The sequence below is a fragment of the Notolepis coatsorum genome, assembly GCF_963971535.1.
Source record: "Notolepis coatsorum genome assembly, chromosome: 20".
Taxonomy (NCBI): Eukaryota; Metazoa; Chordata; class Actinopteri; order Aulopiformes; family Paralepididae; genus Notolepis; species Notolepis coatsorum.
Window position 1 is genome coordinate 54,347,324 of NC_140184.1, and position 27,258 is coordinate 54,374,581.

The 27,258-nt window shown below is 45.0% G+C and overlaps 1 protein-coding gene across 1 annotated transcript in view; it reads right to left on the reverse strand.

The window, feature by feature from the left end:
- Nucleotides 1–1,342: 1,342 nt before the first annotated feature.
- nkd1 (NKD inhibitor of WNT signaling pathway 1) overlaps nucleotides 1,343–27,258 on the reverse strand; it is a 70,943-nt gene continuing 45,027 nt past the window's right edge. Inside the window, exons 5-10 of the mRNA XM_084337867.1 lie at nucleotides 17,665–17,768; nucleotides 8,033–8,128; nucleotides 6,550–6,697; nucleotides 4,228–4,309; nucleotides 3,756–3,883; nucleotides 1,343–3,241 (exon numbers count right to left, since the gene is read on the reverse strand). Coding sequence (XP_084193993.1) covers nucleotides 2,709–3,241; nucleotides 3,756–3,883; nucleotides 4,228–4,309; nucleotides 6,550–6,697; nucleotides 8,033–8,128; nucleotides 17,665–17,768 — 1,091 coding nt within the window. The 3' untranslated portion in view covers nucleotides 1,343–2,708. The remainder of the gene's footprint in view (nucleotides 3,242–3,755; nucleotides 3,884–4,227; nucleotides 4,310–6,549; nucleotides 6,698–8,032; nucleotides 8,129–17,664; nucleotides 17,769–27,258) is intronic.

Sequence of the window (27,258 nt, forward strand, 5' to 3'; positions counted from 1 at the left end):
CGGGCCCGGTGTCATCCAGCACCAGTGGTGAGTTATAGGCCTGGTGGAGCCTGCAGGCCGGCCCGGTGTCATCCAGCACCAGTGGTGAGTTATAGGCCTGGTGGAGCCTGCAGGCCGGGCCCGGTGTCATCCAGCACCAGTGGTGAGTTATAGGCCTGGTGGAGCCTGCAGGCCGGCCCGGTGTCATCCAGCACCAGTGGTGAGTTATAGGCCTGGTGGAGCCTGCAGGCCGGGCCGGTGTCATCCAGCACCAGTGGTGAGTTATAGGCCTGGTGGAGCCTGCAGGCCGGCCCCGGTGTCATCCAGCACCAGTGGTGAGTTATAGGCCTGGTGGAGCCTGCAGGCCGGGCCCGGTGTCATCCAGCACCAGTGGTGAGTTATAGGCCTGGTGGAGCCTGCAGGCCGGGCCCGGTGTCATCCAGCACCAGTGGTGAGTTATAGGCCTGGTGGAGCCTGCAGGCCGGGCCCGGTGTCATCCAGCACCAGTGGTGAGTTATAGGCCTGGTGGAGCCTGCAGGCCGGCCCGGTGTCATCCAGCACCAGTGGAATGAGACAGCTGGGAGAGCCTCTGCCCACAGTCTGTTTGGCTGAGCCCCGGAGACACATGGCAACACGGTGACATACCTGCTGACAGCTGAGGGACAAGAGGATGTCCCAGGACAGAGGGGGCAGTCATGTGACTCCTATCAGGCCAGGGGGGGCGGGGGGGGGGGGGGCTGCCACTAAGCCGAAGGACCAAGTACCAAGCTGACTGATGTATGATTGGGTTATGTCAATGGTCTTAATCTCTACAGAAATATTGGTAATACTTTACTTGAGGACCCAGTCTGGAATTGAGGAACAGAGCCAAATTCACTGACTTCCGCTTCTCCTCGTGCCTATTTCATTGGATTGATTTTTGGATGTTTTGTTTCATCACAAAGACACACTATACATCTCCATCAGCAGTCCTATCCCGTCTGTCTGTAAAGTATTACCAACATTTCTTGACGAAACACAGTGTGTCTGCATAGGTCAACTACTTGCACCGTCTGGTGCATTGAGTCCTCGCTGGCCAAACCACGGAACTGGGGCTAGCCTGACTGTGTGTGCAATGATCAGCTAGTGCTTGAGGAGAAAGAGAGAGAGAAATAGAGAGAGAGGGATAGAGAGAAAGATAGAGAGAGAGAGAGAGAGAGAGAGAGAGAGAGAGAGAGAGAGAGAGAGAGAGAGAGAGAGAGAGAGAGAGAGAGAGAGAGATAGAGAGAGAGAGAGAGAGAGAGAGAGAGAGAGAGAGAGAGAGAGAGAGAGAGAGAGAGAGAGAGAGAGAGAGAGAGAGAGAGAGAGAGAGAGAGGGGGAGGGGGGGGGGTGCTACATGACATTAGCCGGAGTTGTGTATATTCTGGTCAAAATGAGACTCTCTAGTGGTCTTTATAAAACCTGGGTGTGAACGGAAGAAAACAAACAGGGAAGCTTCAGATTGTGAATACAAACATATCACATGATCAATAAAGCTTATAATGTTGATAACACAATATATAACCTTGTACATACAATGTTGAGTAATAAAGGTTTTACTTTTCAACACTAACATTACTGCACATTGTGGCATGGTTGATTTTCTTTTCTCTTGTTTTTTCCCCCTCAAAATAAATCTGAATTCTGATACAAAGTAATTTATAATAATAACAATAATAATAATAATAATAATAATAATAATAATAATAATAATAATAATAATAATAATAATAATAATAATAATAATAATAATAAAACCGACAATTAGGATAAAACTAGAGGTAGCAGCTGAATCGGGTCTTCTATATTCTCACTTTAATATTGACATTCCGACATTGTTTGTTTCCTTTTTCATATGCCTTTCAGGGTATTGCGTGTAAGAGTCAGAATCTTCATTTTCATCTTGGATGCCACAGCCTGACAGCCTGCCTTTTAATACTACTACACCAAATAGTGTACTCTTCAAGTGGCATTCATTTAATGGTGACAGTGGTGTCATGACGCACGCACACGCACACACACACACACACGCCGCACACACACACACAGACACCCACAATACAGCATTTAATACATTTGCATCATCAGCATACACTCTCACATACACACCCAAGACACTGTGCCCTGCTTCACCTATAACTATTCCTTCATATATTTTATCTGTTATACATCACAGTCTTTCTGCCTCTAGTGGCCCTCCTTCCCCATTCAAAACCGTTGTGGCTTTAGTGGTCTGAAAGGATTGGTGGTGCTGGGTTTGGAGTCATATAGTTCTTCAGCTTGTGGGATAAAGAGGCAGTGGCAGCCCACTTCTTTCCTTTATGCAGCTCATCTCTGCCTCCATTCACCATAGCCCAGCCATGACCCTGGTTCCTGACACCACAGTGGTACTGAGACACTGTCCTGCTGCCTTCAGAACCAGAGGCCCTCTGTATGTCTGGACCAGCTCTTCATAACATCCCAACATCTCAGCGCTGGCCTGCACTTATGGTGTCCTTGTGTCAACCCTTATATCCTCCCACAGCCCCCCACAGTGCCAGCTCCTGTGGCAGAGGTTTAGCTCCCCTGCTACCATCCTGGCTGGACTTGCGTGGGCTGGGCTTATGTGTGGTGCAGGAAGGAGCCTTTGTGCAGTCCCTGTCTGCTGGCTCGGTGGAGCTTAGTGGGGTTGCGGGGGCTGCTGAGTTGGGCTGGGCTGGGCCAGGCAGGTTCAGGACTGGTAAAAGTGGTGGTAGTGGTGGTGGTGTTCGTGGTGGTGGTGGTGCTCGTGCCGCTGCACCACTTGTGCCAGTCCCCCCTCATAGAGTAGCACACTGGGCAGGTCTCTCACCTGTTCCTTTTCTACCACGGGCCCCGAGGGGCCCAGAGAGCCGAGCACCCGGTAGCCGTGGCTCTCCTTGGAGCGCTGTTTGTGCTTGCGGTAGGGGGCTGTGGACTGGTGGGGGGGAGTCTGGCTGGGCAGAGTCGGAGGAGGGGGTGCCCCTCGGCTCCGCATCACCCTGTTGCTGGTCTGTGTGGGCGGGATGCGGCTGTGGCTTTTTGGGGAGCGGATGCTGTGTTTTCCCGAGTCTTGGCCCCGCGGCCGTGCAGGACATGGGCCGTCCGGGCCGACGCTTTCCATGACAGTCTGCGAGCGGCGGTGGTGGGAGTAGGAGTGGCCGTTCTCAGGCTCGTGAGAGCGGGACCTGGTCTGGTTGGACGACCGGGTCTGCGGCTCTGCCTTGGCCGGCTCCGCGGCGGGGGCTGTGAGGGGAGACGGACACAACTCAGAATAAGTAACCCATTATGTGCAAACGACTACACCGGGCTCGTCTAACCCGGCTTCATTGGATTCATCATTCTTTTGGCACTTTCATTTTCAGGGTCCATTCTTTCACAGGATAAATGCATTGAGTAGATCTCTGTTAACACTCTGCTAACGGGGGCCACATTAAAATAATCACTGTGTCACCACTGACAGTCAGATCAAGGCCGCTGCTTATTGGACATCATAACTCACTTCACAACAGCCCATATAGGTGATGGGTCTCAGGCCCGAACACATGATGTATTGTGCCTGCCTGGACCCAGATGTTTTTGCTGGCCAGAGTTACGGTGGCCTGGTAGTACACCTAATAGCTCCAAGCAGGTGCTGCAGTAATGAGGGCCTCTGGAGGCAGCTTCAAAGGGCCAGCGGTCTCTCTCTCTCTTTCTCTCCCTCTCTTCCTCCCTCCCTCCCTCCCTCCTTCCACTGTTGACCTGGGCCCGGCCCACTCACCAGTTCCAAAGCGGGATGTGTAGTTTTCGATTCCTGCCAGGTCCAAATAGTGGTTTCGGCGCTCCAGGTTCTCATCCACACAGTGGCGCTGGCAGCCTTGCTGGGTGTGGTGGTCACTGTGGTGGCGCCTGGCGGCACAAATAGCACGTCTTGTTAAGACAGCAGGTGAGAACAGAGCATGCGATATACTGTGTTCAGCACCCTATTGTCAGTCCGCTTCAATACAAGCGTCCCTCGTTATGAATTTAATTCCTCAGACAAAGAATCTGCTTTTTCAGATTACGTTGTCATCCTTAATCATCTAATGTCAATGAGACGGGTGTGTCATGTACATTCACAGTGAAGGACAGTAGAGGTCATGTATCAGTTTCGTTTACAAAGCTATTTGGATTGACCAAACTGTTTCACAAGGCATTGCTGGGCTTGCTAGGCTTCTGTCGATTTTCTAAAGGCACAGAGGAAGAGGCTTTACCTGAGGAGAGCTCGAGACTTCTTCTCTGCACTCTTTGGGTCCTCTATGCACTTGTCGGCTTTCTGTCTGGCGTGGGGCATGTCTGAGAGAGAGAGAGAGAGAGAGAGAGAGAGAGAGAGAGAGAGAGAGAGAGAGAGAGAGAGAGAGAGAGATAGAGCTATTATCAAAGTGAGCTGCACAGCCACACACATCAAACTGTAACAGTCACACACATCACACTGTAACAGTCTCAGGCCCAGTCCACACGAACGCGGGATTTTATGTAACAGTGATTTAATGTTAGCGGTTGCACTGTTCGTCCACACGCAACCGGGTTTTTGGAACACTGCAACCGTGATTATTTGAAACCAGAGTCCAGGGTGAAGTTTTGGGTGAATCCCGGTTTCAGTGGTTGCGTGTGTGGACATAGTAACCGAGATTATATTCCAGTGTTTACGGCAGAGCTGTCGCAATTATTTCCCATGTTTACGGCAGACTGTCGCAAACAATAACAACCGAACATGTGGTAGAGAGATTAGAGCAGAGCCAGCTATCTTCTACGACTGCAAGGTTTGAACAGGGAGGCTACGTGATTGTTTAGGTCGACTAAAATGGAAGTGAGGAAGTTGCTGGTACTGATTGGTATGCTGTCGGCTGTTTATGGATGTCATGTTCAGTTGATGAACATTTTGCACGAACGGAGGCGCTTGGACGAGCATCGAAGAAGGCTACTGCTCCTCTTGTTTGCTACCCCAGTGTTTCCCACAGGATTTTCAGAGACTATGGGGGGTGGACCCCCGACCCTCTAGGGGGGTCCGGGGGCATGCTCCCCCGTAACTTTTTTGTGTGTGTACATTTTAAAGTTAAATGCATCAATCTGGTGCACTTTGAGAGCAAAATAAAGAGGCTAGATCTATGATGAACTTTGTGCTCAAAACACAGAATCTACTAGACTAGTGCTTCCCAATCCTCTCCTTGAAGCACCCCAGCCGTTCAATGTATTTGTTAAATTCCACCACCAGCACACCTGATTCAACTTAACTAGCCCTTTATTAGTTGAATCAAGGTGTGCTGGTGGTGGAATTTAACAAATACATGGAATGGCTGGGGTGTCTCGAGGAGAGGTTTGGGAACCACTGGACTAGAGCATACATTTGAGCCATCAAAGAAATTAAGCAAAAGTGGTTACCTGTGTTGAACTGGTTTATTTTTTAGAAAATAAAAAGATATAGTGGATTACTATTACGACTACTACCACTGCCACTGCGGGCTGCCACAGTCTAGGTAATTAATGGGAAACCTTGCTACCCCAAACACAACCGCACGAAGACATCGGCAACGAGCTCGCCAGCGGAGGTTCTGGACGAGACCAGGTCGGACCTCTAGCTGGTGGGATAATTTCGAGAATGAGGTCATGATGGAAGAAGAATGGCAAGAGAACTTTAGGATAGTAACGGATTTTACAGTTGCGTGAGTATGCGGTTATTTTTTTTAACCACTCGTGTGTATGGAGGATTATTTTTTTGAAAACCTCTGTGTCAAAAATAACTGTGATCGTGTGGACTGGGCCTCAGGTCTCAGAAGAAAGAAATCTTTGTTTGCAGCCTTTAACTTTGAAGATATAAAAAGGGGAAAAAACAACAATGCTTCATTTATGCTATTTTCAACTCCAAGACATGAAACAAATAAAAAATAAAAGAAAGAATACAAATAAAAAGAACTTGCACCACAGATAGTTTATTAATGGTGCAAGATCTGATACAGGTTGAAATTAGCATGAAGGCAGTCAGGTGCTATTTTCAAAGCACCACTTCTGTTTAAATCGTTCCATGGATATAAATAGCCAAAACAACAGGACTGGAATATATATTTTTAAGACGTTTCTCTCTATCCACTCAATACTTGTTTACAGAGTCGTCAGTTTTGAAAAGTTAAGTTGAACGTAGCTATATTTTCGCGACAGCTCTGAGCAGGAGGACGAGAGAAGGGGCTGCGGGGTGTTGGTGTTTCAAAAAGAAAAAAGAGGGGGAAAAGCACATTGGAGAAAAAGACAAATGGATGCTGGTTATCAAAAGGACTCATCTCTTAAGGTTTCTTTCAGACTATTTGAAGGCACTTGGGGGGTCCTTCTCTCCCTCCCTTGCCTCCATCATTCCTCCTGTCATTAAAATGAACCCCATTGCGTGGGAGAGGCGGAGGAACGACAGCGGAGAGAGAAGGAGAGGAGGAGAAATGGCGCCTGACAGCACGCACAAATCATCAAACCCCACCCTATTCCACCACCGCCCCCCCCCCAGTGATCCTGCCCCCCAGCTGAACCACCCCAGTGCATCCTGCCTTTACCTGCAGCACCTTGCGTACAGCTTCGCCACCTCTGGCTCGAGTCGGGCGCCACAGACAGTTTGACCCGCAGGGTCTTGCTGCTGCTGGGGGAATGGTTGACAGAGGCATCCACCACCTCGTAGATGGTGTGGAGCAGGCTGGTGATGTCCTGAGATGAGAGAGAGAGAGAGAGAGAGAGAGAGAGAGAGAGAGAGAGAGAGAGAGAGAGAGAGAGAGAGAGAGAGAGAGAGAGAGAGAGAGAGAGGGAGGAAGAACATCAGCGGAATAACTCACTTTTGTTTTCAACACTAGCAGTCGGGGGAGATTATAGTATAGCACTAAAGTAACAGACAACGTTCAGACAACAACAAACAACATTGAAGAGCTGTACTTATGTCAAAGTCCGTTTTTAAGATCAGCTTTTCCTGGTAAAACGATTGGCTGGGGTTGTGAACACGAGGTGATAGGGGCGGGGGGTGCGCGCTAATGGAAGGTAGGTAGGAGGAGAGGACAAGCAGATAGAGATGTCAGGGCTGTTGGGAGGACGGCTGCACACGCTGTCGACTTTGTTAATTTCTCCTTTTTTGTTCCTCACAGAGTCACAATCACACTAAGCAGTCTGTCCGTCTAGCCCATATCCCACCTCTACAAATGAAAGCACACACACACACACACAACTGTTGTAAATTAACCAGGCGTTAACACCTTCATATTAAAAACCTATTGTACTCAAATAAAATATTAAAAACCTATTACCCCCCCCCCCCCCTTCCCCCAACTCAAAAGAAGAAAAAAGGTGTGTTTCCCCATCATCATCACACTAGCAGCAAGAAGAACTATTATGAGCCCTTCAGGGAGTGGCTCCCATTACCGTTTTCAGACACACAGGCATAGTTAAGAAAGAAAAGTATAAATAAAAATAAAAAGCCTCCCATGTCATTTTTAGTTGCCTTCCATTTTTTCTTACACGTGTGAAGAAATATCTTTTCTTTAAAAAATGAGCTGGAGAAGAAAGTAGTTTTTTCCCCCATTCCCTCCCCCCTCCTCCTTTCCCAAGCCGCCGCCTAGCATCTCAGGAGCTTGCGGGGGGCCGCGGGCGGAGCCCAAGACAACATGGAGAGAACCAAACCGCGGGGATGACAGCTTCAGTCTCTTCACAGATGTTTCAAGTCGCTCACAAAAAAAGACAAAAAAAAATATATAAGGATAATTTTTTTAACTAGGCCCTCAGATGTCTCAACAAGGCAGAGGCAAAACCACTAGGTATCTTGAAGGGGTGGGGGGGGGGGGGGGGGGGCCGAATTCAGTTCCTTTAGCAGTATTTATTGATTGAGATGGTTTGGTGTAACTCGTACATGCTATTGCTTCTGTGGTTCTGACAGCAGCATGAGAAGGATTGTTTGAACTAGTGTGAATGGAAGAGGACAAATCCAGAAGTGTGCGAAGGTCCTATTGCTTGTTGATCAGTGAGGTCCAATATATGGGTGAAGTAAGCAGATCTTACCTCCCTGGTGACTTTGCCATTGTTGTCGAAGTCATAGAGGGTGAAGGTCCACTCCTGTCTGTTATCTTCCTCCACAGACACCGCACACTCCAGCTCCTGGGACACAACACAGCACTTCAGTATGTGTGTGTGTGTGTATTTACTCTTGGGCTACCCTCGACTAAAGACATTTCTTCACTGACTAATCAATTAGTTGATGATTTAAAGGTGCTGTAAGTGATATTGGCAAACTTTTGGGAACAGGATACAAGAAAATGTTTTGTATTTACTGCAGAATGGAGGGAATGGGACCCATGTTACTTACGAAACAGTAATTCCTTATCAGTAATGGCTGTCAGAAAGATAGATTAGATAGATAGATTAGGGCACACAATACCATCTGCAAATGATTTATAGATGTTTTATGAATGTCTTAACAAATCATTTGTTGAACATGAACAAATAAATGGAGGTACAGTATAGTCGTTTTTTCATATCCATTTTTCAAAGCATCTACAAATGTGTTACTACACATTAAACAACATTATTTAATGATGAACAAATCAAGTACAAACAATGTTGATAATGAGTTATAAATAATGTAGAACTAATTTGTAAATGTTATACAAATATAGTTATAAATGATCTAATAATAATTTACAAATGTATAAAAATGATTTGTTCATGATTAGTTCATTATCTACAAATACCTTATAAAGGTCTTATAACTGAGTGTTATTATAAAGTGTTACCGAAACTTGAGTGAGTCGGTGAGGAAGATTAGAAGATTGTTGAGAGTACAGAAAGCGGCGTGTTGTCTAAAAGACGTGGCATCAGTATACACACACACGAAAGCTTGACAGGATAATGCAAAAACAATCACTATAGTATTATAAGGTATGTGCAAAATATCAACTGAGTCATGACAGATTATAAAATATCTATAAATTATTTATATTTATTTGTTATTTATTTATCTAGATACATTTCCCCTTCGCAACTTCTTTTGTAAACATCAGAAAACACGTCCCTGACCACAGATAGTGGAATGGATAAACAGAGACCAGAAGAAGCGTAAATACAGAACAAAGGTCTAATTATGTAGGGTTCCTTTACATACTGTTGTCAGACACTTATTATAACAGTCTAGGCCTGTCAGTGGCCAAAATAAGCTCTTTTAAAATAAGCTCTTTGACGTTCATGTTTGCCCGGCTGGCTGAAGCGATCTCCCTCAATACTGGACCAATTACAAAAATAATTTGTGCCCATTATTAATTTTTAGACCCCACAGAAAAATAGGGTCCAGATTTTAAAATAACAAAGTCGTCATTTAACACTTAGGCCATGTCCAGACGAAAATGATTTCGATCTTTTTCGTTTTCATTTAGTTTTCATATAAAAAAAGTTTTCCGTAAAAAAAAAAAAAATAAGTTCGTGCCACAAATGTACAAAATAAATGTCTTTCCTGTTTTAGACGTCGCTCTTTTATTTTGAAAACCCCCGACCGGAAGTGCTATAGTTGTTTTCACTAGTGGAACAACTTGTGCCATCCGGTTCTGTGCTTTTGAGCTCACGCTAGTTTTTCCAAAGGAGAGGGGAGAGAGACCGCGGCTCACATGTGCAAAATGCATCTACAAGCAATCGATGATGGAGGATTTTAATCGGCAGGAGAGAGAGCGTGTCAAAGCCGTATATAATATGATACCTGTTGTATTAAATTAATTGATTGATGTTTAACTTGTCCCTGTGTCCAGTCCTTTCGACTAGCAAACGTTGTCTGTATTTAACGTTACCTCAGGATACCACTGTCTTATTGTAGCAAAAGTTGTCTGTATTTAACGTTACCTCAGGATACCACTGTCTATTGTATTTAGTTGGTTAGCTATTTAGCTAATGTTGATAGCATTGAATAGCATCAACGCTAGCTGGCTGGGTACAGCTGGCATTGCAAATCTCAACACCAGCCATATTTACTAAATTATGGAGGCTTTTTAATCGTCAAGGTAAGAGAGGATTTGTCATGATCAACTGAAGGCGTATGCTATGGAACAGTATGTGCTTGGCTACTACTTGGGTTTTCAGAAAAAGGCCCGCTATATGTGATGCGTCGCTAATCTCTAGCTAGTATCGTGTATTTCATCACAGTTTAATAAACACTTCTAGCCAGGACATATCTAGACATATAAGACATATATGTATCATTTTTATTTTTTGTTGACTGGGTTTGCGCATGCGGATTAAGGTAGATGTCAATCTGTTGTCGACTGTTGTCGACTGTACAGGCGCAGTACATTTAGCTGTAAAAGCCCGATCAAGCTCAATAGCTTCTGTAACACGAACGCAACTACTCTGTACGATGCCATTGTTGTTGTGATGTTGGCTGAGTTTGCACATGCGGGTTAAGGGAGAGGTGGGCTATCGCGTAATCGGTTCAGGAAAATGCGCGTATAGGCTTGTAAAGACGGCGACGCAAGGACATGCATTGCTATTCCTTGCACTATTTGGGCAACTTTACACAATTCCTGTGAGTCTATGGAACACATCTGTAAGGTTTAAAAAAAAAATGCTCCACCCCAGGTGAAAATCTGCATAAAATGTATACCTAGGTAAATGGAATATTGCTCCACTTCTACAAGGGCTATTTGCATATTCTTGGTATCTAGGAACATCTATGGACCTCAATGAATGTATTCTCAGTGTCAGAAATATTGTGTCTATTACTAGGCTTGCTTAAATTGTGATGAAACAAAGGAAAATATGAATTATGATTTTTCTTTCATCTTTGACAGTGAATAAAACCATGATAATAATGACCAAACTTAAAAAACTGCCACTGAGCTCATTCAGTACCCTCTTGAGATCATGTGTACAAAAGATCTAAGGAAATTAATAAAGGGAAGATGATCAAACTGAAGGTTCTGTAGATACAGTACTGAATTCTCCCATCCGGACCAATGCAATTTGAAATATTATTATAGAATATAGAATATATGCTTATACATTACCTTATTATAGCCAATTCGCACATTTATATATATATATACATATAGTATCTTTCAAATGGCCGAGTTCAATTTGGATATAGTATCACCAGGCTTGCATAATAATAACAGATACTGATATTTACTGTAATCGACTGTATTATTTTATTTCCCCCACAGTATAACCATTTTGTAACTAATTTCAGATCTAATTCTTCCTACATGATAACAATAGTGTGGAGAAACTGACTGCGTTTCAATATTTGTCAAAAACGTTACCTTTTGTAGCTTATTATCGCGAATCATAACAATTATTGATATGTTTCATTCAGAACGCTGAACTTTGAACCACCATAGTGGACCACAGGAAGTGTAGAACGGAGAAATTCCAACGCTGAACGATAGCTACGAATCCCCTCTTCAAAATGGCCACAAAAAGATTCCAATTCCCATGGTTCAACATTTCCATTTCCGTTTCCGGGTCAAAAAACGATTGCAAAATAAAAACTTAAAACGATATAAGTACACCTTTAACCTATTGCTAAACTATTGCCAACCTAACGTTTTACATTCTACATGTATTTGTGACATAGTAGTGATAATAATACTTGAAAACGTTTGATTTAAAAAACTCTAATTTATTGCATCACTCATAAAAATATTAATATATGATAATAATATCAAAAGGGGTCGGTACCGACCCCGTGGGGGGGAACAGGTTAACTACTCAAAAGTAGGGATGCACCGATATGAAAATTTGCCACCGATACCAATTGTTCAACTAACACAATCGGCCAATACCGATATTTGTAAAAAAAATTCAATAATTATTATTATAATTCTTTTATATATATATATATATATATATATATATATTTTTTTTTTATGAAACTACTGTATATTTGTATGTCTCTAAATGTTTTGATGATTTGAAAATGGAGGACCCTTATGTAAAAAAGCCTCCAGTCCATTGAGCTGTACTGTATTGTACCCATTCTGCAATCTGTTAATAAAGTTTTCAATCAATCAATCAGACAAATGTATAGAAAAGCTTTTATTATAACCATATAACAAAAAAATATATTATTGTTTATGAAAATGTTTTAGCCCTATGCTTGACTATTATTTTAGGCATGGCAATAAATAAAAGAATAATAATAAAATGAATAAATAAAATATTAAATAAATAAATAGGCTACACGTCTCTCTTTTTGTGTTACAAATTGTGCTCACCGATATGAACATAGGCCTCTTTACTTACTTAAAAAAAGGAAACATCAAGAAATATGTTTATGGTATTAATTCCACCATGCCATGTGTGTTTTTATTTTATAATGCTCATGAGTCATGATTATTGCTGAAGTCTGAGTCATACAATACTCACTGGCTTTCATAACAGACTAACTTGTCTTGCTCAAGACTTGTTTATTAGTTTTAATAAGAGAGCACTATCTCTCTCAACCAAAGCAATGCAGGTAGACGGCAACAGAACAATTTAGATTGACAGTCGATTCTGCCAATTACATCACACTGCTTGTACCTGCCTCTGCTGTTCTTACCACCAATCGGCAAGCGCTTATTCGTTTTTTACTTCCGGGAAGTCCGCCATTGATTTGAGAGATCAACAACAAAGCTAATAACGCTAGCTCCCCGCGGCCCACGAGTAGACTACCAGCGCTCCGCAGGAGTACTAAACGAGGCATAATGATTTTACTGCAACGAATGTTATAATAAAAGCTTTTCTATACATTGTCTGATTGAAAACTTTATTAACAGATTGCAGAATGGGTACAATTCAGTACAGGCTCTCTGAGCAAAGGAAGGAAGTGAGAGATATGAATGAGTAATGCTTGCTATGGTCGAGTAAATACGCTGATGTTATTGAACGTGTAACTAATATAACGTTAATGCCACAAAACGAATGCCTTTGTTAATCATAAGTAGTAACTTTGATGCAGTAGCTTGTAGGCTTGGGCGGTATGACAGTATTAAGGTATACCGGGGTATTTAGAGATACCGACGGTATTGAAAATCAATACCGTCGTCACCGTCAAAATCACAGATGCGCTTCAGTTTCTATAACAGTGAAACAGAGTTTTGAGTGTAGTGCACACACGGAGTGTAGTGCACACATGCGCCAGCAGAGGGCGAGACCGCTCTAGTGGAGCGAGTGGGTCACAACGGTGTTCACGTTTTACGGTAATGTTGCGACAGTGCTGTGAAAATACCGTAAAGCGTTGTGACGAGAGTTGGTGTCGAGTGGTGCACTGGTGGAGCAAGCAAATAATCCGTCTCTTATTATATGTGAACTAAAGAGTACAAGGTTTACACAACAGCCCCCACCCGCCTTTTTATTGTATTTGTACCGTCCTGTACTATCCGCTGTCAGCTGTTTATCTCTCTCTGTGAGCTACTGAGCTTGAATAACTAGCGTTAGCTCACGCTAACTAGCGTTAGCTCTGCGGCTAATCTTAGATTACCCTGAACTAAATCAATGACTAGGTTATAAAGCATTCGAGTAGTTTTCACTGCACATAGAAGTAGCCAAACAACGGGAGCATTTCGGGAGCATATCACCAAAACCCAGGCAATTTCTAGCCCTTAAGGAATCAAATAGTCTGCCATGGCTATAGGCTAGATGCTAACGCTAAAACGGTGCAGGCTTCTACCGGTGCGGGACTACCATTCTGAGAGCTGACGATGATTTGTTTACTTGGTAACACGGGTTCGGGTTGGGTTGCCCCCCCCCCCCCCCCCCCGCTGATGAATGAAAGTCATACCGTCATATACCGTGCACCGCGGTATTAGGCAATCAAGGTATAACGGTATGAAAAAAGTCATACCGCCCAAGCCTAGTAGCTTGTAGGGATGGGTACCTTTCACATTTGAACCGATACGGTACCGGTACCTGTGAATCGATACCGGTACCCAACGGTACCTTTTTTCTGTACTTTAGTCTCAAGAAATGTAATTGACCTACGTCAGTCGTCGTGTGTGCCATTGCTCCGACTGCTTTGTTGTTGAATCAAGTCAAATCCTAGGTAAGCATATATTGTGCGTGTGAACGTTGACATGAAAAGAAAAAAGGTAAAAAAAAAAATAAAGATCTCTGTATCTCACTTGAATCGATACTCGGTAGTACCGACGTGTTTCGGTTCGGTACCTCAAAAGTACCGAATTCGGTACCCATCCCTAGTAGCTTGTGTGGGCAGGTCGCTTGACTGAAACTTTTTTCAGACCAGATTGACGCGACACAAATTGGCTGATCTTTATCGGCCACTGCCATCGGCACATTCGAGCTTATCGGCCGATGGCAGTCAACAAGGCACTTATCGGCCGATACCGATACCCGACCGATATATCGGTGCACCCCTACTCAAAAGCATAATCTTTTTTTGTTATTGGATGGGCTCCGCCCATAAGCGCTTTGAGTGACAGTCACCCACACAGTCTGCGACTGTTTTTAGAGAGATTGAGGGGGATACTAATTAATTTCGCCGCGGGGGGCATAATCCCACGGGCAATGCATTGGTAACTTGTTTCAAATGACAATATATACCCGTGATTATTATTGCACGGATCGGAATACGGGCGTGTGCAGTGATGACAGTGATATGCGAGTGTTCCTGGCTGCGAGGGAGAGAGAGAGAGATAGAGGGAGAGAGGGAGAGAGAGAGATAGAGAGGGACACACAGAGCATTTTAGGGCTGTCTTAAATACTTCGAAGCTTCGAAGCTTCGTTCGATGGCACAAGCTTCGAACATAAAAAAAAAATCGAGGGGAGCTCCAGTAGCTCACCGCGTACCTCAAGCGCTATTTCGGCGCCGGGGACAACCGTGCTCGTCACGGATCTGGGGTAGCAAGTTCGATTCCCGGACAAAGCCGTAACTTTCTCAGAGTGTCTTCCCCCCATCTCTACCCCCATTCAACCTGTTTCTGTCGGTCATTCTTGACCAGAGAAAAAAAAGCGATAAACGCAAGAAGAGCCAGCGGAATGGCCAAAGTTTAAAAAAACTAAAAAAAAATCGAAGTTTAAAAAAAAAAAAGAAAAAAAAAGAAAAAAAGTTCTAAAAAGTTTTTTTTATATTTTTTTTTACTTTGGTGTGTGTGTGTGTGTGTGTGTGTGCATGGGGCCATTGGGTGGGGCCGGGGGACAAATACACTGGAGGAAAGTAACCCAGCTCAGCACTGCCCAAATTATATCATCACTATTGCCTGTTTGAAGGATATCATCCTCAAACACATATACACCACCTACACGCCTATTCTCAGTCCTTGCCCCACAATGAACTACCCACCCCAGTTAGGACAGCCGAATCCCGTCCAATCTTTCGCCGTCGACTAAAGACGCACTTCTTCAACCATTATCTGAAATAAAATAAAAAAAATAAAAAAAATAAAATCTAACCCTAACTAACCTTACTGTCATGCACTTGTCCTAATAAACTAACCTACACTGTAACACGCAACACTTTGATGAATATTGTTACTCAGCTGATAGAGTTGTATCCTTCCTGATGACCTGTCGTACAGAACTTGTAAGTCGCTTTGGATAAAAGCGTCAGCTAAATGACTAAATGTAAATGTGAATGTAAATACCTTGTAGAATTCCACACATAAGAAAGAAAGATACTGGGATGAATAAACAAAATAGGAAATAAAATGTAGAAATGCATGCAATACATAAATAAATATGAATCTCCATATATGAAATAGAACATTTATATAAGGTGCTACTGAGATGTTTTGGTGAGTTCTTTGTTTTTTTGTGGAAGTAGCCCTTCTTAAAAATGCATGAACATTCACTGATAATTTGTCTGTAGTGGAGTCTACAAGGTCTACATTGCCGGACCTTGTAGACTGACATAATTATGTGCATAGTTTAGTCTACACAGGCCATATTTCAAATAATCAAAATCTTACTTCATTCATCTTAAACATTCTTGATTTGGGGGATTGGTAGTTCCCATGAAATCTGAAGTTGTTCAAACGACAACAGCGATCCACCTTGAATTAAATCACACAGCCGTGTTGGCTGTGTCACAGTCACGAAAGGGGCTACTTAATTCATTAATCCAATCCACTTTATTTATAGGGCACATTTAAAAACAACAAAGTTTACCAAAGTGCTGTACAAGTCCCACAACATAAGATAAAAAAAAATAAAAAATAATTATATATAAAAAGAAATTATAATTTTTTTTTTAATTCGAAGCTTCGAATTAAAATCGAAGCTCGGCCCCGAAGCTTCGATTGCCAAAAAAAAATTCGAAGGTCAGCCCTAGAGCATTTACACACAACCTCCCGACCGCGCGAGGGGCAGGAGCTTCTCTTACATATACGCATGAGAGAAGCTCCTGTCCCGCACGCGCGGTCGGGAGGTTGTGTGTAAATGCTCCGCGTGTGTGTGAGAGAAGACCCATCCCCGCGGCGCACACACATTTTTACACACACTCCTGCGCGCTGTCCCGCGCTCCCTCTCTCTCCCTCTCTCTCTCTATCTCTCTCTCTCCCTCTCTCTCTCCCTCTCTATCTCTCTCTCTCTCCCTCTCTCGCTCGTTCTCTGCTGTCTGTCGGACTCGGCACTCTGTTTGAGGAAGTAATCCACTCGCTCTGTTAAGCGAATTGTGGGCGGTGACTACAACCACAGAGCCAATCAGATCACAATCAGCTCAATCAGTACCTTATTCACGTCAGCAATACCGTCAAATCAGAACGGCTTAGTTGAGTGAGGGAAGATCTCGTGAACTCGAGACTAGACGGATGAGTCAATATGATAATTAGAGACACAAACCACATTGATATAATCCCCCATTGCTAGGAAACAATGCTAACCACTGGAAAAGGCCATTTATAATGCATGGGACCTTTAACTAAAATAAAATAGGACTTACAGCACCTTTAATAGACTAATCTTAAATATGGTGTATCCTCATATGCAATTGTGCAGAATGACCTCTTTATATCTACAAAGCTTACCCGAGATGTGCTTAAAACTTTTTCAGGAAATGGGGAATAAATCCACTAAGATTGGTTGACTATGACCAAACCAACCATTGAATTGACTGGTGAAGCAGGCAGCACAAGGGCTGTACCGAATAGTTTGAAGCTTCGAAGCTTCGTTCATAACGTTGACATTAAAATGTCTTATTTTTTTTGTGTCTATTCATTCTGTTTAAACCAATTGGGGTTTTCTTCACAGTTGCAGATAAAGATTAGGCTGCCGCTACACTAATATTATAGTATTATACTATTATAGTATATGACTCATCATAAAAATACAAATAAAACATTTATCATAAATGATGTGTAGCCTATCTGCATCTGCTTGGCGCTCCATCAATACGTCACCATCACTTTTGTACCAACCGTGCCCTTATTGGATTATTTATGTTGACGAAACTGACGAGTTATATCCATTAAAGAAAGTTGATTTAATAAAAGAATTACTAATTTAATCAGATTAATTACTTTATTCAAATTGAGGATTTAGTTTGAGGATATAAAATAAAATATGACGACAGACATTCAAAGCTTCGTTTGAATACTTCAATAGAAGCTTCGAATGTAAAAAGAAAAATGACATTCGGTACAAGTGTACTGGCTGGCAGTGCTCAAGATTTCCCTTCTGGGACGGTCATAAACAGCCCACAGACAACGAGTCACACTCACTTCAAACTGGAGCTGCTTCTGAGTGCCTGCAGGTGCCTGGCTGTCTCTCTCACGCATCTTCTCCTCAACACCGCAGCTGTCCGTCTTCTCTGGGGGCAGAGCCACTGCAGACACACACACACACACACACACACACAGATAAAAGATAGAGCCTTGAGGGACGACACCGGGGGATTCAGTTATCACCTGGGGAAAGGAGAATATTTTAAGGTACTTGAGTTGCCCCCGGGGGGTTTTAGACAGGGTGAATGTTTTCCTAAACAACATGAAACTGGATGACATGACAAGTAAAAAAAAATAAACAGGAGAGAGTGAGGAGGAGGGGATATTAGGAGCTGGTAATGGAAAATAATCCATAAACATCAAAGGGGTGTATAGGAGGAAGAGGAGGTCCCTGACTCCCTGTGTCTGTCCCGGGTGCGTCTATTCGAAACCCAAACGGTACATGCTTCCGCGTTCGCGTTTTGCGCTCTGATTGGCCACTGACCTACGCTAGTTAGTAAATTAATTAAACGAAAAAAGAAAAGAAAAACTTGAACCAAGAGTCATTTGAACTACCCATTTCAAAGTGCGTGTGTGCGAGGCTCGCTCTCCGCTCTCCATGCATTACTTCTACGCTCATACCGGCGTCGGCAAAACTAGCGTAGGTCAGCGGCCAATCAGAGCGCAAAACGCGAACGCGGAAGCATGCACCGTTTGGGTTTCGAATAGACGCGTCCCGCGTGCCCAGCGCACAGCTCAGCTCATAAATCTTCATGTATAGGCATGACGTTCACCTTGTACAAGCATACATACGGTATAAGGACAAACCTGTCCACAGGGAGTTGTAATCTGTCATATTATACATTTCCCAGTTATTTCTTCTTACCCACTTAACCCGCCCCAATAACACAGACTATCAGACTGCTGTATGTTACCCCCAAATTACACCGGCAGCAAAATGGAAGCTATCAGCAACTTGCAGCTGAGCTGCTGCCATGTTAATCAATAGAACATGCGACACCGGCAGCAGGCACTGCGAGGTGAAGCGTCCCAGAAGTGGCACTGCACACTCCAGTACTCCTCCATCTAGGCTTGCCGAGGTAGTTGGTGATACCGGTGTACTTAGAGGGCTTTCTCACTAGGCATCCGGGGTCGAATCCGAGCACGATTGTCATGCGAAACAAGTTCCCAATGCATTGTCCCGTGAGATTATGCCCCCGCCCGCGAAATTAATTGAGGGGCGGATTTGCGGTGATGGAGAAATATTGCCAAGTAGTTCTATTTCGTTATGGCTTTCGCTCAGCACCAGTTGCATAATATCTCGCTTCAGTGGATATGCACTGAATAAATTTCAAAATGTACCTTTACATACCAACATCCGTCTGACCACACCCCCATCTGCTGCCTACATAAGCAGGGGTGGGGCCACACACTCATCTCCTTCTCAAATTTCATCCACAAGGAAGTGCCTGTATACACCACTTGACGTGGAGAAAATATTAGTCTGACGAAAGGAAAACAGAAAAACAAGGAGATACGTTGACATTATATCTTTATTTTCTCTCTCACTATTTTCGAGAAAATACGGCAATATTGTCTTCGTCACTGGAGTGTCTGGAAGATGATGATCATTCTGTGTGACCTCCACCGGCTTTTCGTATTAGGGGCTCACGCCGCTGACATGCTCCCCATCTACAGTCCTCCTTGCTGCGGCTGGATGGGTTTGGCCCTCCGGCCATACAGCTGGACTGTAGGAAACACCGACTGTTGTGGGAAGCGGTTGTATTCCAGGGTGGGGTAAGTACTGTTTTGCTTGCGAGCTCTGGTTGTTGTTGATGCTGTGGGGGTTAACTGACAATTTTACGAAACGGCGACTCCAGATTGGGGTCCTCTGCTTGGCTTAAACGGCGGTCAGATGATCTTGGTCTGACGCCCATGATGGTCAATCTAGTGGGCCGCGACCAGGACCTGGTGATCCCAGGATTCTCGAGCGGATGCTTCTCTGTCCCGTGCAGGCCCCATCTTTCATATAAAAATGAAAGTACACCCTAAACGAGGAAATGTGGGCATAGGATCTTCTTTATCGGGAGTTCCATGCTCAAAGTCGGCTGCAGCCCGAAATGGGAACTGTGCTGGCCCCGCTGTATGTCTGGATCACCCTTGTAAACTGTGTTTTGACATTCTTTTTCTTTTCCCTCTTAGGGGAGGGACTTGGACAGCGGCCTGTCTGAAGTGTGGCTTGTTATGTCGTTGTGTACAGTTCAGGTGATAGCTGCTTAGCTGGCGTGCTAGTTGTGGCCTACTGTGTTAGCCAGTCAGCTGTTAGCTACGGCGCTAGCCCGCTGTGTTACCAGGCTAGTAAACGTTAGCTTGTTGCTATCAGTCGGATAGCTGCTTAGCTGGCATGCTAGTTGTGGCCTACTGTGTTAGCCAGTCAGCTGTTAGCTGCAGCGTTAGCTCGCTGTGTTTACCTGGCTAGTAAACGTTAGCTTGTTGCTCAGTCGGACGGCTGTTAGCTTAATGCTACACTGTTGAACGTTTTCTATGACTATAACATGCCTTAAACACTCTGACTACGACGTCATCTTTGACAGAGTTTGTTAGTCGAACCTACACCGGGAGCCCTGTCAGCGAGGACTGCGTCAACATACGTAGCGGCTGGGTGGCGCAGTGACGCTACCCTCGTCTCCGACACAGAAGATGCCGTGTTCGACTTCGGTGTCCCGTTAGCCAGATTGCAGTTCTCTTGGCCTGCGCTCAGGGTAGGAAGGTCCCGACCGGACTTTAAACACTTCTTCTTTCCTTCCCTTCTAAATGTTTTGTAATAACGATGTTTTCCAAAACGTGTGTTGCTGCAATACATTGAGGATACGACGCGTGTTGTGTGTGAATTGTCTTGTCACTGGTATAGCTTCTCTCTCCATAGAAATCGGGTTGTTGTTTACATGTGTAAAAATTATCTGGTTAGTTGTGATGAGAACATGTGTGTTCATGTAACGTGAACTCACAACTAAGGGGGTTAATTAACCTATAAAGCTATGCTTAGTGACATGTGATTGAGGAATGAATTCTTTTCTCAGCCTGTAATGACAATGAACAGTGTGTTCACATATTAACAGGGTTACCTGTTCAACTTGGTTGTATCAAGGGTAAGGAAGGAGGGGTGATCCCCCCGGTTTCCCTGGGGCTTCCCCACCCTCCTCTCAAACATGTTGTTTACAATATATTGTGTCACTGTGTTTGTGGGGATACGATGTAACCCTCAGCTTAATTGCTGGGGTTCTGCTTTCCGCTTGAGAAACTATATTTTCCTAAAGAAAAGATTGTTTGGTCACTTGTCATGTGTGCTTAGCAAGGCCTGTGGCCAATACATAATCGAGGATTCTGTATTCTCTCGTTATGGAAAACGGCGTTCCTCTGTAGCAAGAGTGTACTTTTGCCATTTTTTGTTGTGATGAAGGGTTGCGTGTGTCTTGTGATCTACAACTGGGTTAGGTTTGGCCACAGAAGCACATGTGTAAGTCTGGTACCGGGGCTCTTAAAGGGGGCCCTCTCTATTCTGTGTTTTTTGCTTAGTAAAAATCAGATAGCAGGTTAGCACATGAGCTGTGTGAAGCTGTTAGATACTTCATGTAGCAGACTATGACTGTTTCATGCTCTATTTGTCATTACATCGTATCATGGGTGTGGGGTCGTAAAGGGATGAACTGGTAATCCTTTTCTCCCCTTTTCTGATTGGTCAGGGGTTAAAACCTCCTGTCCTTCAAGGTTCCTGTCACGTTGCTGTTCGGCACGTTACAGGGTAAGAGGGGGGCGGGGGAGTTTCCTGGTTCCACGCCCTGGAAAATTGGGCGTGTGCACCGCAGAAATTCCCCCGCCATAGAGTACGTCACTGAGCGCGTCTCTGTTGGTAAGACTTCCGTGAGTTGTTCAGGTCCATGTTATGGATCTGTTTCAGGGAGTTGTCAGAGCTCCTCCTCACGAAGCTCCTCCTCGGGCCTTCTGTGAGTTTGGACTCTCCTTCCTGTGAGGGAGCCTCCTCCTCAGATTGTCAAGGTGAGTAGAACTTCAAAAAGGAGTTCTGCTCTATTGTATGTGTATTCGATTCAATTCGATTATTGAGTGTGTATTGGTTCAGTGCCTCCTCCTCGGAGAGCCCTAACCCAAGTATTACATAGCTCAATGTTGCAATATATTCTTTTCAATCTATACAGCTTGCGTGGGAAGTCTCTCTGGGGATTTCCGTCTCCTCCCTATGGCGAGGGTGGTGGGATGTAAAAATGTACAAAAAATTTACCCTCAGCTGCGTCACGTGGGATTCATGTCAGTCTGTGTTTCTTTCTCTTTTTTAAATAAAAAGAGGAAGGAACATGAAGCACAACGGCTCGGTGTCGTTCTCCCAGGCGACTTGGAGGAACAATGTTTGGTGTCTTGCTAGACTATCCATTGATGTGTTTGGGTCTCGACGCATACATAGTGCTGGCTCGGTGTGTTTCTGTTAAGAATCACGCAGGGGCTAAGTGCGCCTTGGTTGCTTGTTGTTAAAACAGCGTTTTTATAGGGCAACTGGGATGGAGTTTTGTCTCTTCCGAGCGCCTGTTTACTAGGTTGTCTCGATGAATTATCGTTCATATCTGGGGGTTTGTTAACGGAATAGATCTGAACATAGGTAGAGGGGTCTCACGCCCTTGGGGTGGGCCACCGAGCACGGTTCACACCGGCCCGTCTGGGTGGCGCCCTCTTTTCATGTTTTAGATCAACATGCATATCTGCCCCTTCTCCTGGAGTAGGCATGTCGGCGTGGTTAGGGCACGGGACTGGTTCTGGTCACGCTGGTCCAGGTCAGTTAACCCGTTTGTCCGCCGGGGATGCAGATCTGCTGTTCTGGTACCCTGAGGGACTTGGGCTTTTTTCAGGGGGAAAAATGCCGGGTCGGCCCGGGTGTCACAAGGTTAGGCGTTATGGAGACCCTTGTTGGGTACATATGGTACTCTGCACTATCATAAGGGGCTGGTTCTCTTTTCTTCGCTCCTCTCTCACGCATGGCGAAGAGGGGGCTGTTGGGGTGGTCTTTTGGACCTCCTCTGGTAACCCTGTGCTTCCCGAGCCGCCGGGCCCGGTCCGAAGTAAAGTTTCGTTGATACCGTAGGCCTGGGATAACCCTTTTTTGAAAACTGAAACACTTGTACTGCGGTATAGCCAGTGTATACCCGCAGGTGTGTTTTGGAGTTTTTCTTGAGGGGTTATAGGAACAACCACCATCTGTACCATCTGGTGGTTGATTCCCTGGTATGTTGGGGCAGTGTCAACTCCCGGGTTGCCCGGTTGAGTGTGCCCCTGCACGTTCATGACGTCTGCCAATCATGTCAGCCTTCTCTGCCTCGACCCCTCGACCCCTTTTTAATGGAGGCTTTGTCATGGTGACCAACAACGCCAGCATACGCCCCTTCCGCCGGGGGGGGGCTGTTTCAGCTGACTCCTTTGGCGCCTGTCTTGTCCGCAGTACTCCAGGCTCAGGTTACAGCCTGTTGCCTGGTTTCCCTGGTGCGCTGCCTGCTTCCGTTGGTTAACCTTTTTGAGTGCTTACGGCCATGCTGACTGCCTGTGTTTCAGAGTCAGTGTGCCAGGCGGTGTGCTATTGGGGGGAAAGGGCCCGCTCTTGGAGGGGCCTTATCCGAATACGCTGGCGATGTGGGGGGCGGTGTCACTATGTGACCGCCTGGTGGGGTCTTGATGCCTGGCGTCATTGACCTCTCCGGGCCCCCTTTTTCCAGGGGATCCAGTCCCTTCGGTGGGTCTGGGTCTTCCTTCGCGCTCCGCTGCTACGGCCTTGCCACGGGGTTGGGTTGCTCTTGACCCCGTGATTTTGGAGGCAGTAACGAGGTTTGTTCCTTCCGTTCGTTCCCGGGTGGCATGCGGGTTGTGCGTGTGTGTAGTCGTGGAGTCAAGCCACGGTCTGCTCACCCTGTGCGTTGGGTAGCTTGAGTTCCTCTTCGCACGGTCGGATCCGTCTCCCTCCCGTAAGCCTCCAATAGGGGGGGTATCCTCCATTAGGGAGGGTCGGGGGGCTCGGTCCTCCCCGGTCTGATGGTTGTGGGGGGCCTCAGCGGGGTACATTTGTCGAGCTATGGCTCCCGCTCAGCTCCTGTTATGCAACTGGTGCTGAGCGAAAGCCATAACGAAATAGAACGTAAGGTTATGTATATAACCAAGTTCTATGAGTTATGGTGACGCTCAGCACCAGGACACCGCTGCGGCCCTTGATCTTTCATTGTGGTGAAATTTGTTGGGAAGGAGATGAGTGTGTGGCCCTACCCCTGCTTATGTAGGCAGCAGATGGGGGTGTGGTCAGACGGATGTTGGTATGTAAAGGTACATTTTGAAATGTATTCAGTGCATATCCACTGAAGCGAGATATTATGCAACTGGTGCTGAGCGTCACCATAACTCATAGAACTTGGTTATATACATAACCTTACGTTTTCATATACAAGGAATTTGCTTTGGTCATTTTCGGTGCGACATTAGTGGACAGGCATTATCAGACAGATAATCCAACAAAGAGGTGGAGTAAAATCAAATGAAATATGAACTGTGTGTGTCTGTGAGAGAGAGAGAGAGAGAGAGAGAGAGAGAGAGAGAGAGAGAGAGAGAGAGAGAGAGAGAGAGAGAGAGAGAGAGAGAGAGAGAAAGAGAGAGAGAAAGAGAGAGAGACAGTCAAGAGAGCACTCGCAAATATCACAATCAACCTGCTGCAAATATCATTGCTCAAGCTCCCACACGCGTGCCCGTATTCTGACCCGTGCAATCATATTTACGGGGGTATGTCTCGTCGTGCGAAACAAGTTCCCAATGCATTGTCCCATGGGATTATGCCCCCCCCGCGGCGAAATTAATTGAGGGGCGGATTTGCGGTGATGGTGAAATATTTCCAAGTAGTTTTCACATACAAGGAATTTGCTTTTGTCGTTTTCGGTGCGACATTAGCGGACAGACATTATCAGACAGATAATCCAATAAAGAGGTGGAGTAAAATAAAATGAAATATGAACTGTGTGTCTGTGAGAGGGAGAGAGAGAGAAAGAGAGAGAGAGACAGACACAGACAGACATCAGGGTGCAGGGAGCGCTTATTGTTGCGTCATCTAACTCGCTAAACTTACGCCGCTCTGTCCCGAAATGCTTTATCCAAGAGCAAAGAAAGGTTGAAGAGCCAGCTATAGCAAACCGACTAGGTGCATACCGCCCCCTGCTGTATTGGGGTGTTGCTCCCTCAATTGTGCTCGGGGACGAAACGAGATTGGTAGTGAGGAAGCTGGCCAACGGGTGGGGAGGGGGGACTATAGTTCTCGAGGACAGAACGGACCAACCGTTCCTAATGAGAAAATGCCCTTAGTGTTCAGGCATCCACCGAGTACATTACTTGCCCGCAGCGGTGTATGCTTTTTAATTTTAACTTTTTTGAGGGGGGGTTGGGATAAAACCCATTTAGTAAATTTTCGAGTGTTGTTGAATACTTAGTCAGACAACATTATAAATTGAAAGTGAAAGAGTAGCTTTCACTTTCACTTCTAGAGTAGATTTAACTTCACATGAAGGTGAAAAAGAAGGCTCTAGAGATGATACAATGATGGCGGAGGATTTGGCTTTGGGATTTAAACCCCACAGCAGCGAAAGCTCGACTGGAGAGAAGCTCAGAGGTCCAGTCCAGACCATCAACAGTATGTTTGTGCGATGCACTAAATAACGCTGCAGCTACATTGATCCGTCAATGAACAGATTTACGGAAGGTATTACTGTCTGTTGCTTTATTTTTTAAATTAGAACTAGGGCTGGGCGATATGGAAAAAAATCATATCGCGATAACGATATGATAATTTTATTGTATTTCTCTATATCGATAATTATCGAATTGTTATAAGTATAAAAAAAAAAAAAATTTTTTTTTTTTTTTTTTTTTAACAACAGATGTATGTTTATTTTGCAGCAATTCTTTGTCATTGCCGCCATCTTTAGTGTTACATCCCCTCACACTCCAGTTCTCAGGCTGCAGCTGGTTTAAAAGCTAAAGTAAACCGGCTTCTCTGCTGGCTGTGGCTCCAGAGGAGTTGAACAGTTCTGGCTCTGCTAGTTTATTTTCGATCTTTTGGCGCTTTTTTGGTGGACAAACCACCGCACATGTGCACTGTGACTCGTGACTGGAGTCTAGTTCTGCTAGCACACATAGCCTACTGTGTACAGACGGTTTCAAAATGTATTTTTTATTTCGATATTCGATATCGATTATTAAAATATATCGCGATATTTATCGTTATCGTTATATCGCCCAGCCCTAATTAGAACCTAACGACAACTATGTCTGTCCGACAAACGGATACTCATCATTGAAAATGTATTAAAAACAGACGTAGATGGACAGACATAGCGGATCAATGTCGCCACATAACATTAAAGATCAAAGTAAGCACTCTACAGATATTGAGCGTCATTTTGTAAAATGTCATGCTATTAATCATGGGATATCACTGTGGCAACCTTGTTTTTTTTCTTTATCACAGAGTGCATGCTGCCTCACAAACCGGTTTGTTCTCACCGAAAGCAGGCAAGTTTAGCAGCGCAACTGCGTTCCTTGCATTTCCAATGTGGAGGAGCATAATGCAGTACCTCGCATGTACCTCGTGGCTGCATATGCTCCTCTACATCGGAAATTAATTGAATGACTTGGCTGCTTTGGGTGGGAAGGGGCCAAGAGGGTACAGATGATAGCAGGATGACTGCTGCCTCCATTCAAGAAGCACCAGATGGAACGAGCATCCCCTGTGAAAGTCTGATGGAACTAAAAACGTGCTGTTTACATTACATTTCCTGTCTAGGTTCAGGGCAAAGAGTGACGTACAAGTCAACGACCGGTTTCACCGCATCACCTCGTGGAAGGAAACGTCTGGAATACTTCAGTCCAAGGTGGCAAATAAAATGACTGAGAGAGAGAGCGGACAGACGTGCCACTGGTAAGGACCACAAACACCTTATTTTTTCCCATTCCACCACCGTAGACCATTTGTTTGTTTTTTTACTAAGCGTCGACTCCCATCCTCCTAGTCACCCTTGACGGATGGAGACGTGGATGGGGCTGCTCATCTCACAGCCCCGAGGCTCACTTCCAGAACTGGCTGGACCCTGTGGGCCGCGCAAATCTCCCCTCCCTCCTCCTCCGCCACCCGCCCCCCTCCTCCTCTCCCCCCTCCCCCCACACTCTTTGAAGTTCTATTCTCAAAACCTTTTGGATGACGATCAGACGGGCTGTAAAACAGAATCGCTAATTAATTAAGCCAAGTCAAATCTGAAACTGTGTTTGTTGTGCTCGCCAAAGGAGCACACACAACAGCCAACCCCCAACCCCCCCACCTCCCATGTTTTTCCCCCTCCTGATCCAAAGCAGATCAAAGTAGACCTGTCCCGTCCCAGGGAAGAGAGAGTGCCAGAAATGAAAGGCATCATCCCAGGAAGCTTTAAAAAAATAAAAATTTTAAACTAACTTTTTGGATGGGGAGGAGTGTGGGGGAATGGGGGGGGGGGGGGGGGGGGGGGGGGGGGGGGATGCCACGGGTCCACG